General features: G+C 39.2%; 1 protein-coding gene across 4 annotated transcripts in view; it reads right to left on the reverse strand.

Annotated features, from left to right (window-relative positions):
* The window catches only part of OSBPL6 (oxysterol binding protein like 6), a 108835-nt gene that overhangs the window by 43299 nt on the left and 49688 nt on the right, over nt 1-15848 (reverse strand). For all 4 annotated transcript variants that reach the window (XM_055719109.1, XM_055719108.1, XM_055719106.1 and 1 more), the window contains exons 3-4: nt 3483-3578; nt 189-311 (exon numbers count right to left, since the gene is read on the reverse strand). In XM_055719109.1, the coding sequence (XP_055575084.1) occupies nt 189-311; nt 3483-3578 (219 nt within the window). The remainder of the gene's footprint in view (nt 1-188; nt 312-3482; nt 3579-15848) is intronic.

Below are 15848 nucleotides of genomic sequence, written 5' to 3' on the forward strand. Positions count from 1 at the left end.
GGCAGCAGGCTCTGCAATCTGGAAGCCACAAGCTTCTAGCGCGCAAAGTAATTCTTTACACAATTTGAAGAAAAAGTCATACACCAAAATCCTTGGCGTTTATTGGACATTTTAATTTCCTCTAGACAAAAAATTCCAACTCATAAAATGAAGTAATGAATCTTTTGACTGTTTTATGAGACATTTACCTTGTGCCAACCTTTTAAAGGCCATTTTCTCTTTTTCAGCATGAAACCTTCATGTTTGTCTGGCTTCTGGACATTGGTCTGGCCTATTTTCAGACCCTCTATGATTTCCCAGCTGTCAGGTTCCTGGTGAAAAAGCATGAATACAAGTTGATAATTAACTGTGCACACACATGATAAAAAAATTCATTTGCATGTAGCGCACAAATCCTCCAGTGCAAAACAAATTGTAAAGAAGGGCTATGCTTTTAAGTTAGCTTATTTAGGTAGCAAACTACATGGTCACTGTATTATGTCCAGCTGTATCTCATTTAATGCTACTGAATAAGAACAGTTTCGGAAGTCTAACCCTCACCAGGTAACTAAAAGGAAGTTGAAGCTTTTAAAGAAGTCTGACACTGTAACTGAGTGACAATCTGAGGGTGGGTCTGGATGTGCTGTTGACAACAAGGACTGCATCCCAATGAAATAAATACATCCAAATACAAGACCAAATTGTGGCTGACCTAAGTATAAGAAACGTCAGACCTGCTACAGGAATAGAAGTGAGGTGGCTCTGACCACTTGTTAAGTCCATCTAGAAGGCACCCCGCAAATTAGCACTGCACTGTAGTAACTAAAAGGACTGAAGACATTTTGCAAGTGGGTTATGGGCAGTTTACTCAGATGTAAATGTACCTTTCTTCCGAGTATTCCTTCTCTAAAAAAGATGAACAAAGGAGCAAGAAACCATATTGTTAAATATATGGGCATACATTAACAGTGCTCTTTGTGGTATTCCCCATCACAAAAACCTGCACATTTTCTTATCTTTAAAGTACAATATTTGGTTTGTGTTATATTTTTATAATTTTAATTCTTTATATATTTATATTTATATAAATAAATAAAATATTTATATATTTAAGATACATTGATTCTGGATATTCTAATTTTTCCTTAAAATCAGAAAAACAAGCAGAAGAGGTTGGTTTGTTGTTGGTTTTGAATGTAGCCAGCTCTTGTCTTCAAAGGCACTTTATGACAGTTTCACAGGCTAATTGCGCATTTAGAAATCTGCAAAAGGGATTTTTATTTTTTTAAAATCTTCTTGCATTCACTTTCACTGCATTAAGAGAAATTTATAGGAAAGCTAACTAATTTTATCTGTGGAGAAAAGAATAGGAACTGCATTATTTCAGACCATATATAACCAGCTGTATGCCTTTCAGGGAGGGGAGCCAATTAAAGCATATTTCTTGTACCTAGCACTTTAGGCATGTTGACTGTACAATTCAAGCCAGACTTACAATATATCATAGTGAACAACTAAAGAACAACATTTTTAAGGAGGAAAAACAGTCATGCCTTCATTTCTATTCTCTTTCTGCTGCTATAATCAACAAAATTCTGTACCAATTTAAAAGTTTCATATTGCCTGCTCATTAAGACTAATTGTATCCTACAAAGTTGTAAAATTGAATTTTATCAGCTGATCTTTCACAGCTCCCAACAATTTTATGAAAAGTTATTGAGAGAGGAAGGAGGTCATATAGTAACAAACATTTAAAGGGAAAAAAAGTTTGCCTCCATTTCACACAAAACCGTTCAAATCCAAGCACTGTCAGCCTTTTGTAACATCTCCAAGTAAGTTACGCAGCCCTGATAACGTTAATAGTATGATTATGATAATATGATTTCAAAAGTAACAGCAAATTACAAATCTACAATTTTCAGTAAGGTCTTGTTATTTTGAGAAGGGTGAAAAGCTCTATCCCAAATACTACATACTGCAGTAAATGTTAATCGAAACGTTTACGTAGTTTAGTTTTCCCTGCATAACTATAAAACCAGAACTATCTTGGTGCCTATAAATGCCATGCTCAAAAACCACCTTTTTCAATTCCCTGTGTTTTGCTTGAACGTTCTACTTCCACTACTGTAGAGGGAAACATATATGCATTCATTTTTCCTACAAAAAAACACTTGGCACTTAAGGCGAGCAAATTAAACTATGAGTCCCCTGGGGCGAGCAGAGAAACTCTCCACAGCTCCGCCAACTGATTCTTCACCATATTGATTTTTCCTTTAGAAGATCAGCTGCAGGCATAAGCCTTTTCTCTACTAGATAACATCAGTATTGACTACTTCTCAACTAGAAATCACACAATTTCATATAGCTAGTCATTTAAACAAAAGGCCAGATAGAGAGGGACAAAATGAGCGATTATTCAGCGCAATGTGAATACCCGTCTTCTGCTGCATCAGTGCTACAAGCTGTTCTTAAAACCATCCTAGCAATCCTAACTGTGCCTCATCCCACAGGTTTGGTGTGATGAGGTATGCTTAACACAAGGGACATTATGCAAGAGCAGCCAGAAACAGGAAAACTAGCGTGAAAGTGATATGCTTGAAGGGTCCTCATCTGATGCCAATTCTCAAGTATGGCATTAGTACATTAGAACTTCCGTGATTCTCTACATATTATGTGAGGAAAAGCTCTGCATGAAGCAGCAGGACCAGGGGAACACAAGCACAATTCACAGTCCCAGGGTCTGCATATGCCCCAGGTATTGGGAGTAAGGGAGCCACTACCAACAACCTTCTGAACCCAGAATTTTGACTGCAAAGCATTTCTTTTCAGTAATAGTCTTTTTCATATGAAGTATTGTAAAATGAAGCCTCCTTTATATGGAATTAAACTTATTTGGAATCAGTTATTCCAAAACTTAAGAATTCAGCCAGGAAGAAGTTGACTGCAAAGCACCACTCACAAGGCTGCACCTTTCAGCAACTGGTGATGTTACCCCTACAGTTCTATCCACTTCTCTGCCCCAGGAAATGTATCAGCGAGAGATTTTAAATTTCAAACTTTAAGAAACTACCTAAAAAGAATATCATTAGGACATATTTTTAAAATTTATATAATTATTAATTAGAAGCACTTTTGGACCTGGATATGATTTCCTCTATCTTAATATGAGGACTGAACTGGTTCGTTTTATCAAAGTCCCTTCTAGCCCCATACTCTGAGATTGTAAAACTTGTTCCTGGGGGCCATCCATGAGCAACAACAAAAACAGAAAAGAAACCAGACCACCAGCCCCATCCAAATCCTTGATTTTGTTAATATAATATTTACTAAAGGTTACTGGCCCCTCTAACACCTCAGCTGGGGAATAGGAGCCTCCAGGGCACGTTCACAATATACTCAACAGTAGAATCATATAAAACAATAACCCAAAGCTGTCAGCCAAACTACTTTGTAACTACAGAGGGCAACTCCTCACCCAGATTACATCCCACGTTTTTGCCTACCTTGGATAGAGAAATAGGGTCGCTTTCAAGGAACTGCTTGCTTAAAGAAGGGTCTGTGCTTCCTGAAGAAGCCTTCCGCTCCAGAATATGAACACTCTAAAAAAACCACCAAAAACAAACAAAAAAAATATTTAAAGATAACAACTTATAATTCAGTGTTACTGTTTAAAATACATGTTAGGTAATCAATGACTAAAAATTACACTCCTTGTATAAAATATCAGCATCATGGCTCAAAATGTACCAAGTACTTCCCACGCATGACATAACTGCAGAAATAGTTTATCTTCTGAGGCCATACATCTCTCTCTCTCCTTCCACTCTTTCTTTTTTTATTATTGGTTTTTAAACTAATTACTCTGTCTAGAAATAACTGCAAACTAAAAAAAAACAGGAAAGACAAGTAATACAGTTCTTACCCACCAAGATGCAAAGTGCTCCTAGCCAGACATACTATGTTTTCTGCTAAGATACAAGACCCTTTAAGTATACATATCATTTAGTTGGCACTGTCCTACATTCATTTCTGAAGCAAGCCATTTCTCGTAAGATATTAAGTGCCTCTAACATATTCATTATCACACCTTAGCATTGTGTTATTGGCTACTCAATTGAGGTGAAGTAACTCAGTACATGAGATCACAAGATCAGTTACTGGATCTCAGCTGATGGGCTCACTGGTGAACATTTAGGGAAAGCAATGATCTTAAACAATTACAGCTGGTTTTATGTATGACAATACTATAAAAATTTGTATCTTCAAAGCATGGTACAAAAATAAAATATATAATGTCACAACTAGTCCTGAAAAAACTTCTATTCTTGACATCTAAAAATGTCTTCCCATTTTCCAGAATTGTTTCACTTGTATTTTGTAAAAGAAAAAGCATTTTTGCTACAGGAGAAAATAACCACATTCTGCCTGTTTGAATTTGCATTTCATTCTCTGGTGAAATTTTGCTATATTTCATATTATTATTTCTTATGAATTCCAGCACAACATGGCAGTAATATCTCTTTGGCATAACATAAAACTATTTAATTTCCAGGACATGTAGCACAATGACAAACTTGCAATTGCAATTACCCTCTGAAAAGGGTAAGTTTTTCTCAACTGAAAATGGCAATTATATTTTGTTCACAATTAAGCGTATTTACCTTCACTGAAAAAGATTACACAGGTACAAGTGACAACAGAAACAATCAGGGAATATAAAAATACATAGAAACAGCAGAGTAAATATTATTGTTTATACAGATAACTAAGTGCATAAGGACTATAAACAAACTAAATGAAAATAAACACAGCTATTCATATAAATGCATATATAACACAGACCCCATCTTGCTGCAGAGCAACACAGACCTTCATTGTTCTCTTTCAATGTGCAATTGTGAATGACATTATGAAAATATGGGGATTGTCTCTGTTGTCGGTGGAGATTAATAAGCATCCCTGCCACTATGCAACAATAATCAGCATTTATTTTCAGTTATTTAAAATATACTTTTACAGTGAAGAATGTGGAAAAGCAGCAGTATTATATTACCTGCCACATTCCACAGGGCCAACAAGCAAGAGCTTTGTCATCTATGCTTGGAAATCTTCTGCTTTATCAAAGGCAGGCCAATCTTATTAGTATGTCTATTGCTAGTCAAATGAGGAAAACATTTGTATTTATGTAGCACAAGTTCCTACATTACATGTCAAATAATTTAATATGCTTGTTTGAGCTACTTGCCACAAAGTTATTAATGATAAACTACGATAAAGTTTTCTCATTGAATATACGAAATGCTACTTATGCACACAGTATCACATTGAAACAATATACAAGAGAACCTGAATCTGTTCCTCCAAGAAAGATTAAAATGTCACTTCATTAGCATAATCAGGACGACTCCCAACTTTCTTGCCAGTTTTGTTTGGCAGGCAGGAATCGCTCCATCTTGAGATGGAGCAATGCCCAACACAGATGTTCTGAAGGTCTCATATGTAGCAGCCCATGCAGTTTGTTGTTACATAACTGCAATATCATTTTGTACAATATTTAGAGTGGAGTAACCCAATAGCCCTTGGCTTGCCAGATTACCAGTGACATTTTCAATTGCATGACTTTAAGGCAAGGGGGTTTTGTGCCTTTATTTTTTATTTTAAATCAGCCCTCAGTCATTACAGTTCCACTTCAGTTACAAAATACATTATTAGCTAACAGCACTTTAATGAATGCTGACTTATTCAGCTCTTTGTTTGGAAATAAGAAAATGAACACTTTTGAAATAAAATTGCCTTCTTTACAGTCTTTACTTCAAGACATCTTGTCTTGTTTTCTGTAAATGTCTGCTTTCCAATTTTTTCTGTCATGACCACCATTATACTGACACAAAATAATTTCTTTAAATTTTTTACATGTCTCTAGCATAATATTGAGACATTACTTGGTGCAAAATGTTTTCCATTAATGCATTTTGTTTTTCTGCAAATGTACAGCTAGAAAATACACATTTGTTTGATACTTTGGTAAGCAGATATTTTTGTAATGCAGGAATTTAGTTATTTAGCGTCACAGAAATAAAAATTATTTAGATCTTGGAACCAAAGAATGGTCTGAGTTGAAAGGACTCAGGGCAGGGACACCTTCCACTTTTGACCAGGATGCTCAAAGCCACTTCTAACTTGGCCTTGAACACTTCCAGTGATGGGGCATCCACAACTTTCCTGGGCAACTGTCTTGCCACCCTCACAGTAAAGAATTTCTTCCTAATACCTAATCTAAATCTACCCTCTTTCAGTTTAACGCCATTACCCCTTGTCCTATCACAACATGCCATTGTAAAAAGTCCCTCTCCAGCTTTCTTCTAGTTCCCCTTGAGGTACTGAAAGGCTGCAATAAGGTCTCCCCAGAGTCTTCTCTTCTCCAGGCTGAGCAAACCCAACACTCAGCCTGTCTTCACAGGAGAAGGGCTCCAGCCCTCTGATCATCTTCATGGCTGTACTCTGGATTTATTCTCATCCTTCTTATGTTGGGGGGCCCAGAGCTGAATGCAGTACTCCAGGTGGGGTGTAATCAGAGCAGAGTAGAGGGGGAGAATCACCTCCCTCAACCTGCTGGCCATGCTTCTTTTGATGCAGCTCAGGATTCAGCTGGCTTTCTGGGCTGCAAGTGCACGTTGCCCAGTCATGTTGAGCTTATCCACCAACACCCCCAAGTCCTTCTCCTCAGGGCTGCTCTCACTCCATTCTCTGCCCAGCCTGTATTTGTGCTTGGGATTGGCCCTACCCATGTGCAGCATCTTGTATTTGGCCTTGTTGAACTTCATGGGGTTTGCACAGGCCCACCTCTCAAGCCTGTCAAGGTCCCTCTGGATGGCACCCCTTCCCTTCAGTGTGATTGCCACAGCACACAGCTTGGTGTCATTGGCAAAATTGCTGAGGGTGCACTCAATCCCAGCGTCCATGTTGCCAACAAAGGATTAAACAGTGCTGGTCCCAATACTGACCCCTCAGGAACACCACTTGTCACTGGTCTCCACTTGGACATGGAGCCATTGACCAGAAGTCTTTGAGTGCAACCATCCAGCCCATTCCTTATCCACTGAGTGATCCATCCATCAAATCCATGGTCTCTCCAGTTTAGAGGCAAGGATGTCATGAGGGACAGCATCAAATGCTTTGCACAAGTTCCAGGTAGATCATTTCGGTTGCTCTTCCCTTATCCACCAACACTGTAATCCTGTTGTAGAAAGCCACCAGCTTAGTCAGGCACAATTTTCCCTTAGTGAAGCCATGTTGGCTGTCACCAATCACCTCCTTATTTCCTGTGTGCCTTAGCACAGTTTCCAGGAGTATCTGTCCATGATCTTGCTGGGCACAGAGGTGAGACTGACCGGCCTGAGGTTCCCCAGGTCTTCCTTTTTTCCCTTTTTAAAAATGGGTGTTACATTTCCCCTTTTCCAGTCAGTGGGAACTTCACTGGACTGGCATGACTTCTCAAATATGATGGATAGCAGCTTAGCCACTTCATCTGCCAGTTCCCTGGATGGGACCCATGGATGCATCTCAGCAAATCCCACAGACTTATGCACCTTCAGGTTCCTTAGGTGGTCTTGAACCTCACCTGCACCTATAGTGGGTTATTCTTCATGCTACCAGTCCCCGCCTTTGCCTTTTGTGACTTGGGTGATGTGGCTAGAGCACTCACCAGGGAAGACCAAGGCAAAAGAGTTTTGATTACCTCAGCCTTCTCCATGTCCTGGGTAATCAGGTCTCCTGTCTCCTTCCGGAGAGGGCCCACATTTTCCCCATTTTCCCTAGTCTTCCTTTTATCACTGACATACTTACAGATGCTTTTTTTGTTGCCCTTGACATCCCTGACCAGATTTAATTCTGTCAGGGCTTTAGTTTTTCTAACCTGGGCCCTGGCTGCTCAGACAGTTTCTCTGCATTCTTCACAGGTTACTTGTCCTTGCTTCCACCCTCTATAGGCTTGCTTTTTGTGTTTGAGTTTGCCCAGGAGCTCCTTGTTCATCCATGCAGGCTTCCTGGTGTTTTTTTCCAGACTTCCTCTTTGTTGGGAGGCATCGCTCCTGAGCTTGGAGGAGGTGATCCTTGAATATTAACCAGCTTTCTTGGGCCCTTCTTCCCTCCAGGGCTTTACCTCATGGTACTCTACCAAGCAGATCCCCAATGAGACCAAAATCTGCTCTCCTGAAGTCTAGGGTAGCAAGCTTGCTGTGCACCCTCCTTGATGCCCTAAGGATGTTGAAATCCACCATTTCATGGTCAATGCAGGCAAGGCTGCCCTTAAGCTTTGCATTCCCCACCTGCCCTTCCTTGTTGAGGAGAACAAGGTCCAGCATAGCACCTCTCCTCATTGGCTCCTCTATCACTTGGAGAAGGAATTTACCGACAATATATTCATTAAGGAACCTCCTGGATTGCTTATGCCCTGCCGTGTTGTCCCTCCAACAGGTATCAAGGTGGCTGAAGTCCCGCATGAGGACCAGGGCTTGTGAATGTGAGGCTACTGCTGTCTATAGAAGGCCTTACCTGCTCAGGTCTTCCTGGTCAGGTTGCCTGTGGCAGGCACTCACTGTAAATGTCACCTGTCCCTGCCCTCCCTTTAATTCTGACCCATAAGTTCTTGGTTGGCTCCTCTTCCAGCCCCAGGTGGAGCTCCATGCACTCCAGCTAGTCATTGACACACAAGGCAACATCCTCTCCTTGTCTCCCCTGCCTGTCCTTCCTAAAGAGCCTGTCTCCTTCCATTCCAACACTCCAGTCATAAAAGCCATCCCACCATGACTCCATGATGCCAACAAGATCACAGCCCTGCAGGCCTGCTCACACCTCTAACTCCTCTTGTTTATTCCCCATCTTTAAGTTATCATCAAGATTTTTTTGTTTTAACGAGAAAAATAGTTAGTAAAGGAAGCAGTTAAAAAAAGCTAGTAAGAAAAAGAAAAAAAAGAGGCAGATCAATACAGCTTCTGGGTTTTGTTTATAATCACATAGAAAAATGAATAATCCATTCATCCAGGCATATCAATCAACCTAGTACTCATTCCTTTCAATCCAACAATAGAGGCAGACAAAATCAACCTCTGCACTGCTCCACTCCACACATCCCTCATGTTTCAGGATTACTTGGGCACTATAGCTGGCTTGCCCTGGATAAAAACATCAGCACCATGAAATTCTGTGTGCTCTTGGAAATGAATTCAGCAAGATTACAAATTTAACTGAAATTGCTTTGTAATTCCATTGTTAAATCTTAGTCCTCACTACAGTCCTTCCTTCAGCTGAGATTATTCACAACATACATTATGTATGTAAAGCACATATTTGCCCAAAATGCTGCTAACAAGCCTACACATGGGGAAAACAAATGTTGATTTCTGCCCTGCATTTTTTTCCTTTTTTTTTCCCCAAAGACATGTGAGGATCTTCTCTAGAGGCGAAGAATGGAAAATGTGTTTTACATATCTTTCTATATATCTTGACAACTTCATTTCTCAGTTGAAGAGTTCAGTGACCCATTCACCTCGTCCTCCATAACAAATACCAGCACATGGAGTGTCTGATCTCCATCAGGCCAGAGGCTGAAGACCCTAACATTTCTTAACTGACTCTGACTTCCCATTAACAGAAAAGACATTCAACTGTTTTCAAAGGGAAGGTAAGGAAAGAAAAAAGATACTGGGTAAGCAGAAATAGGAAATCCAGTGAAGGACAAGTCTGGCACTCGTGCCTCTCCTTTCTGCTTCGCTGCTTAATTACTTAATGGAATGAGTAATATTTAACACAGTGAGTTCTCTCTAAATTGTAATTTATTCATTTCCAAGAAAAAGACAAGTTGGTGAGGAATTTATCACTCACATTGGACACATACTCTCTTTAGTTCAGAAATGTGTCCAACGTGGCTAACAGTTAACTAATGAAAAAGATTTGGTGGGTCATTTTGTTTGCTCACAGCATTCAGGAGTCTTCAACACCCATAACCACAGGGCCTAGACATACACTGTTCTATACAGTAATTCAAAATAGAGTTTTTCTGTCTGGGTTTTTTGTGTTGTTTTTTTTCAACCCAAAGGGCTCACTACTGTATCTTTTATTATCCACTATTCACTGGCATTCTTTTTGCAACACAGCTGCCCCTGCACAAACCTATGCTTATTTGAATACCATTTAGTATGAAGTACAATCTTTAATCACTTTCTCTCAAACTAAGAACAACAGTATTCTCCAGTTATCTGAAATACAGCAGCAGTAATAAGGTAGACACAGAATTGACTGCAGACGTACCAGGTTTTACTACCTTTTAAACAAAGCTGTGACATATGCTGAATTAATCTGCAATATTATTTGCAAAGGGAACAACCTTGATGCTTGCTTTTATCTCAGTCAGTTTTGGCTTTCATTTTGTTGATAGTGGAATAAAGAAATTCTTGAATATCATTGTGAGAGAAGCGTGAGTATAAAGCAAAACAACCACATCTCTCTATCAATGTATTTCTCCTTTGTTTCTTCCAGCACATTTTTTTTTTAATTTGTATAAAGCAACCGTGGTCCTATTCTCATCCTCAGTCTCTTCTATTGACACTGCTCCATAGCTGCTTTCAACAATCTCAGCTATCAACCAACAGACAAAGGAACTAAACAATACTTTATGAATAGCACATGTAGTTAATCTTTCTTTTTTTTCTTCTTGTAGCACATGCTCATCTTGTACAGAAATGTGCTTAAGTGCAACATTTTCTCTTTGTAACCTTTTTACTGAAAGACAAGTATATCTAAGCAGCAGCTTGCATGTACGTGTCTACTTCTTTTCTGGAACATGCAAAATAAAACACTTCTTGCATTACAGAAATGTCAAGGATTTGTTAACTCATGAGCTCTCTGTCAGCCCTTTTCGGAATTCCAGCTCTGTATTGTACGTGGTACCTCAGAACAATGCTTTTAGGCTCTGGAAGCAAAGAAGCTTTTGCTTTTCAGGGTACTTTTTGACAAACTCTGAAGAGAATTAAGTTCTTACTCCTCTGAAGAGCTTCTCGAAGGGAAGTACTAGCACAACTAGATAAAACAGAAAGAGCTATCATTGCACCAGCGATCTTCTCTTTGCTATTGTAACAGCAATCTTCTCTCTATGGTTTGGAACGCCTACCAGGTTGCAGCCTGATTCTTTAATGACAATCTTCTCCTTTCACACTTTAGATGTTGACACACTTATCTCAAAAGAGACCAAACAGATAAATTAATTGACACATCTGAGAGAGAGAATTTAAATGTTTGGTAGTGATGCAAAGCTTTTCTATGACTATAGAATAATGACAATTAAAAGGATGGATATTTCACTAGTCTCAGGCTAGCAATTAATTTTATAATTGCTGATATAGTTAATAAAAAAAGGAGGAAAAATAAAATTACATACAGAAAAGAAAACCATTCCTTGATATGTTATTTGGTTAATTAACGAAACCACTTTAGACAAACTGAATGGCCTTCAGAAAATATATGCAATTTTCACTTTAATGAATGCTTGCAAAGGAGTCTAAATTAACAGAAATAATAGGCAAAAAAGCTGGAAACTCACTTTAAAAAGTGTGTAGATTCAAAAGAAAGTCCTTTCTTCCTGGGACTCTCTTTCACATCCTTGTGTAAGCTACCCACTTAGACTTTCTCAATATTCTTTAAACTTTAATATATGCAGTACAAAAATACAGGAGCTAGCAAAAAGGGGGGGTTGAAAAACTTCATCACTTTTTGTTTTTTTTTACAGGAAGTCTTATTGTACTGGGGGGGGTGGGGGATATTGTACTGGGGGGGGGGGGGGGGGGGCTGGGAAGTTTGGGTATAACAGCTTCATTTTCAATCCCAGTATAAAATAGAAGGATGTCAGAACAGCAAATACTTTACTAAGGCATATATTTATTCTGCCTAATACATTTGCATGTCTTGAATGTGGATAAACCCAATCATGCATGTTGTCTTGAAAACAGAAGCCTTCGTTTGAAAGCTGCCATTAACCTCCCTCCCCTTTTCACTTTTGTGTCTTTCCTCTCCACTGAGGAAATGAAAATAAAATCATGCCTCTCTTTGTTTTCCCCCCATTTCCCAGAAATCCTAAATAGCACTTCAGAAGAGTTGCACTTTTTCCCTCTGAATTCATGTGTGTGTGTACATACACATTCCTCATTGATCCCAGACAGCCCATTTTGGATCAAGTTGCAGTTAAAAAATGAGTGCATGTTATGATAATATCACTCAGTGTTTGAGGACACTTTAATTGTATGAATATTCATTTTTTTAAAACATACAACCTGATATTTTAGTTTATATTTTCAAGGAAAGTGAGACATGCACACATAGCTATGGATGTGCATATATGGTAGAGGGGAAAAAATAAGAATGATACAGGAAGAATGTTAAGAGTGACCATGTTCTGAAAACACCACTTTATCTGTCATGGGTAATTAAGCTTTTATGTGAGCAATTTCACAGCTTTTGTAATAGAAGATAACTACATATGCCATTTCTAATCAAACTGACACAGTTTAAAAAATTAAATCTTTCTTCATAGCACATATCTGAACTTTAGCATTCTCCATGCAGTCTATAAAGCACTCCTAGAGGTAAGATAACTCAGATCGCAATGTTTATGCAGCTCAGAGAACACGTACGTGTGGCCCCGTGGGGCAGCGTGGCATGCACACTATCACTGTCAAGAACGGGACCAAGTCTCCCACACAGCCTTTTTTCCCCTCACAGGTCTTTCAGACATTTTATTGTGCTGGTTTGCCTTGTTGTCGTGGTTTAACGAAAACGAGGACACTTGTACACTAGGCTGTCTCTCCTTGACTTCTCCAACCATTTTATGTCTTTAACAGCTTTAAGACCAATTTTTTCTTAGAAAGAGGCAGCATCTCCCTCTATTAATCTCCAGGACTGTACTCTGGGAGATCTTGTGTTCAAACCACTACAGATATTACCAAGGGCAGGGGCACTTGTGATCCAAATATCAGATTGGAAAGGGTCTATCCAGTGCACATGCACACAGATGTACTTCTTCTGGTTGCCATGTATTAACTGAGTAAATTCTAGGCAGAAATATAGGCACAGGATGAGGGACATCTGCTGCATGCCTGCAGGCTGGCTTCACAACATACAGACAGCGAGCCGGCTGCATTCAGTCTTAACTGGGCTCCTGGGCATGTTTTGCTGCCAATACATGCCAGCAGCCCTGCCCCCAAGGATTCCCAGTGCCAGAGCAGGAATGTCTCATACTTTCAGTGCACCCATCAGCATTCGTGCTTGGGGGGCCTGCCTCACCCCTAGTGTCAATCTGCACCAGTCCCCTCCGAGTCTCACTTACACAGGTTCCTATCCCATCACCAGACAAATCTGTAGTCCAGAGCACTTCACTTGAAAGTCTTTACGTTCTACTGAAGGTCTGATTGTGCCACCTATAAATGTTAGCTCACCAAGTAGTTCACTGTTACCCATTTGAGTGATGAAAAAGGAATCTTAAACAGGCCTGAGATTTATGATTTCATTCAAGACAAGTGCTATGACATTGAACTTAATGTAACTCACACGGGTGTTCTACAGCTTCATAAATTACATTGTTTCAGACTTTTTTTTCAGATACTGAAGTAAGACCCCCTACCTCCTGAACTTAAGGAACATGTCTAGACTCTACTATAGGCACAGGGAAAAAAAATATGTTGTGGAGTAGCAGCAACTAACCAATTTAAAGAATAGTTGCATGTTTTTCTTAACAATTTTGGCACTTTATTATTTGGCTTCCTCAGAACATTTGCTTGCTCCAGTGAGTTGTTGCTTTTAAGGTATTCACTTAACACTTTCTGCTCTAATGCTGTTTCAACTGTATTATGTGAAGAGAGTTAATTAGGAAAAAAAGTAAAAGATAATTAAATCACTGTAATAACAGTATTTGGCATTTAGTAGCATCTTCAGTTTGAAATTCTTAAAAGATATTAATAATTATTATTGAAATAAATCTCATAAACTACTGAGAAGTAAAAATGCTCTTAGAAGTCTAAACTTTGCTACAGAGCAAAGCTAGGAAATAAGGCTCCATGTTCTCAGATGTGTACCATATCTACTAGACGACTGTTCATCCCTGCCTTCCTTTCTTTTAAAGTCACAGAGAGACAGGAACAAGTGAAATTTACAGGTAATCACCAAGATTTTTTTCCTAGATGTCACATCAGGCTGACAACAGTGAGCGAGCACGTAGGTTGCTACTCAGTTTAAAAATAAAGAAGGGATATAAATGTGCTAAGACTTCTCTTCCACATAGAATATACTACATTATATTATATTCCAATCTTGTATGAGCAACACTGTCTAAGGCACACTGGACAGATAGGCAGGCATGGTAAAAATGCCAATTGATTATATTGTCATTGTTTATGAGGCAGAAATCTATAATGAAGCCACAAAATTGTCCTTGATATTATGTCACTGATCCTAACTGGTCATAAAACCAAACCAACCAAACAAACAAACAAAAAAAAAGTTGAATTTGAGGCATCTCAATATATTACAACCAAAAAATTAAACTACATGAGCACAAACACTCCTTCCTATCCCTTCACAAACTCTCAGACACCCAATTGTTCCCAGTCTGCCAGGAAAAATAGGACAATGAAAAGAGAGAGATTCTTTCAAAGCACTTTAACTTCCACCAGGAAAGATGAATCTGTGTACGTGATGGACCTCACCCTGCCAACCTAGCCTACCAAGGGAAAAGCACTAGTGGCTGAAATGCCACTGCAGCTGCTCCTGCCATGACCCTTCCCATTGCCACTGCTTTGCTACTTCCCATTGAGCTGCCCAGAAAGGTGTAGCAGCAACAGGAGCCAAAGCAATAGCAACAGCAGGTCTCTCATTTTAACCCCCAGCATTTTACCTTAAGTACCTCCAGTCTCAAATACTAGACCACTTTTTCTGTGGGACAGATTAAAAGTGAATCTGCTATTGCTTAGAATAACCCCATAAAAAGAGCTTCTTAAACATAAAGCAGTTAGAATAAAAGACTGTTTGTACCTATTTGGGTTTTTTTTTTCTTCTACACACCAATCAGCTCTCCCAGATACTCCTGGTCACAAAAAAACCCCACCACCTCTCTCCTTGCTTTCCTTCTCTCTACTCTGCCCTTACTTTTTCAGCCAGTTGTTTTTCTCCCTACAAACCAGGCCTTGCTTCTTAGCTTCATGAGGTTGTAGGACATGAAACATTTGGCCCACCCAGTTCTCTCTGTCCTACTCATTTCTTTCACCTATTCATTTCCTAACCAAGAGTCTCACTCTCTAAATCAAGTACCTTTTCCCCTCTGCACTGCACAGCTCAGCACTCTACTTCTGGCACTTCTCACTTCTCCCCCAGCACCATGCACTTGCTCTGGCATGCAGACGGCCTACATGAACTCAGCTTCACAGAACCTGATGGTCCTGCAGTACCATTTATGAAAAATTTGCAGCTCATTTCTGGGAAAAAACTTGATGGCAGTTTTCTTAGCCAAGAGACTTCCCTTCATGATTCTACTTTTCTTAATCTTAGCTGGAAGCATGAAACTCTAGAAATGACATAGAAGCCATGACATTTTCCTATTATGCACATCTTTTCTCATTATGCTTTATCATTAGTTAATGAAAGAGACAACAGACAAGTCACCTCTCTTTTTCTGCTCCCAATCTATGTCCATCTCATCTAATCAGCACTTTATGCTAGTGACTACCTTTTATTACATGCTTAATACAGTGCATAGGACTGTGAGGCCTAGATTACTACTGTATCTCTATATCTAAATAATGATTAATAGTCCTTTTTGTCCTTTTTTT

Source organism: Falco cherrug, chromosome 8 (genome assembly GCF_023634085.1).
Source record: "Falco cherrug isolate bFalChe1 chromosome 8, bFalChe1.pri, whole genome shotgun sequence".
NCBI lineage: Eukaryota > Metazoa > Chordata > Aves > Falconiformes > Falconidae > Falco > Falco cherrug.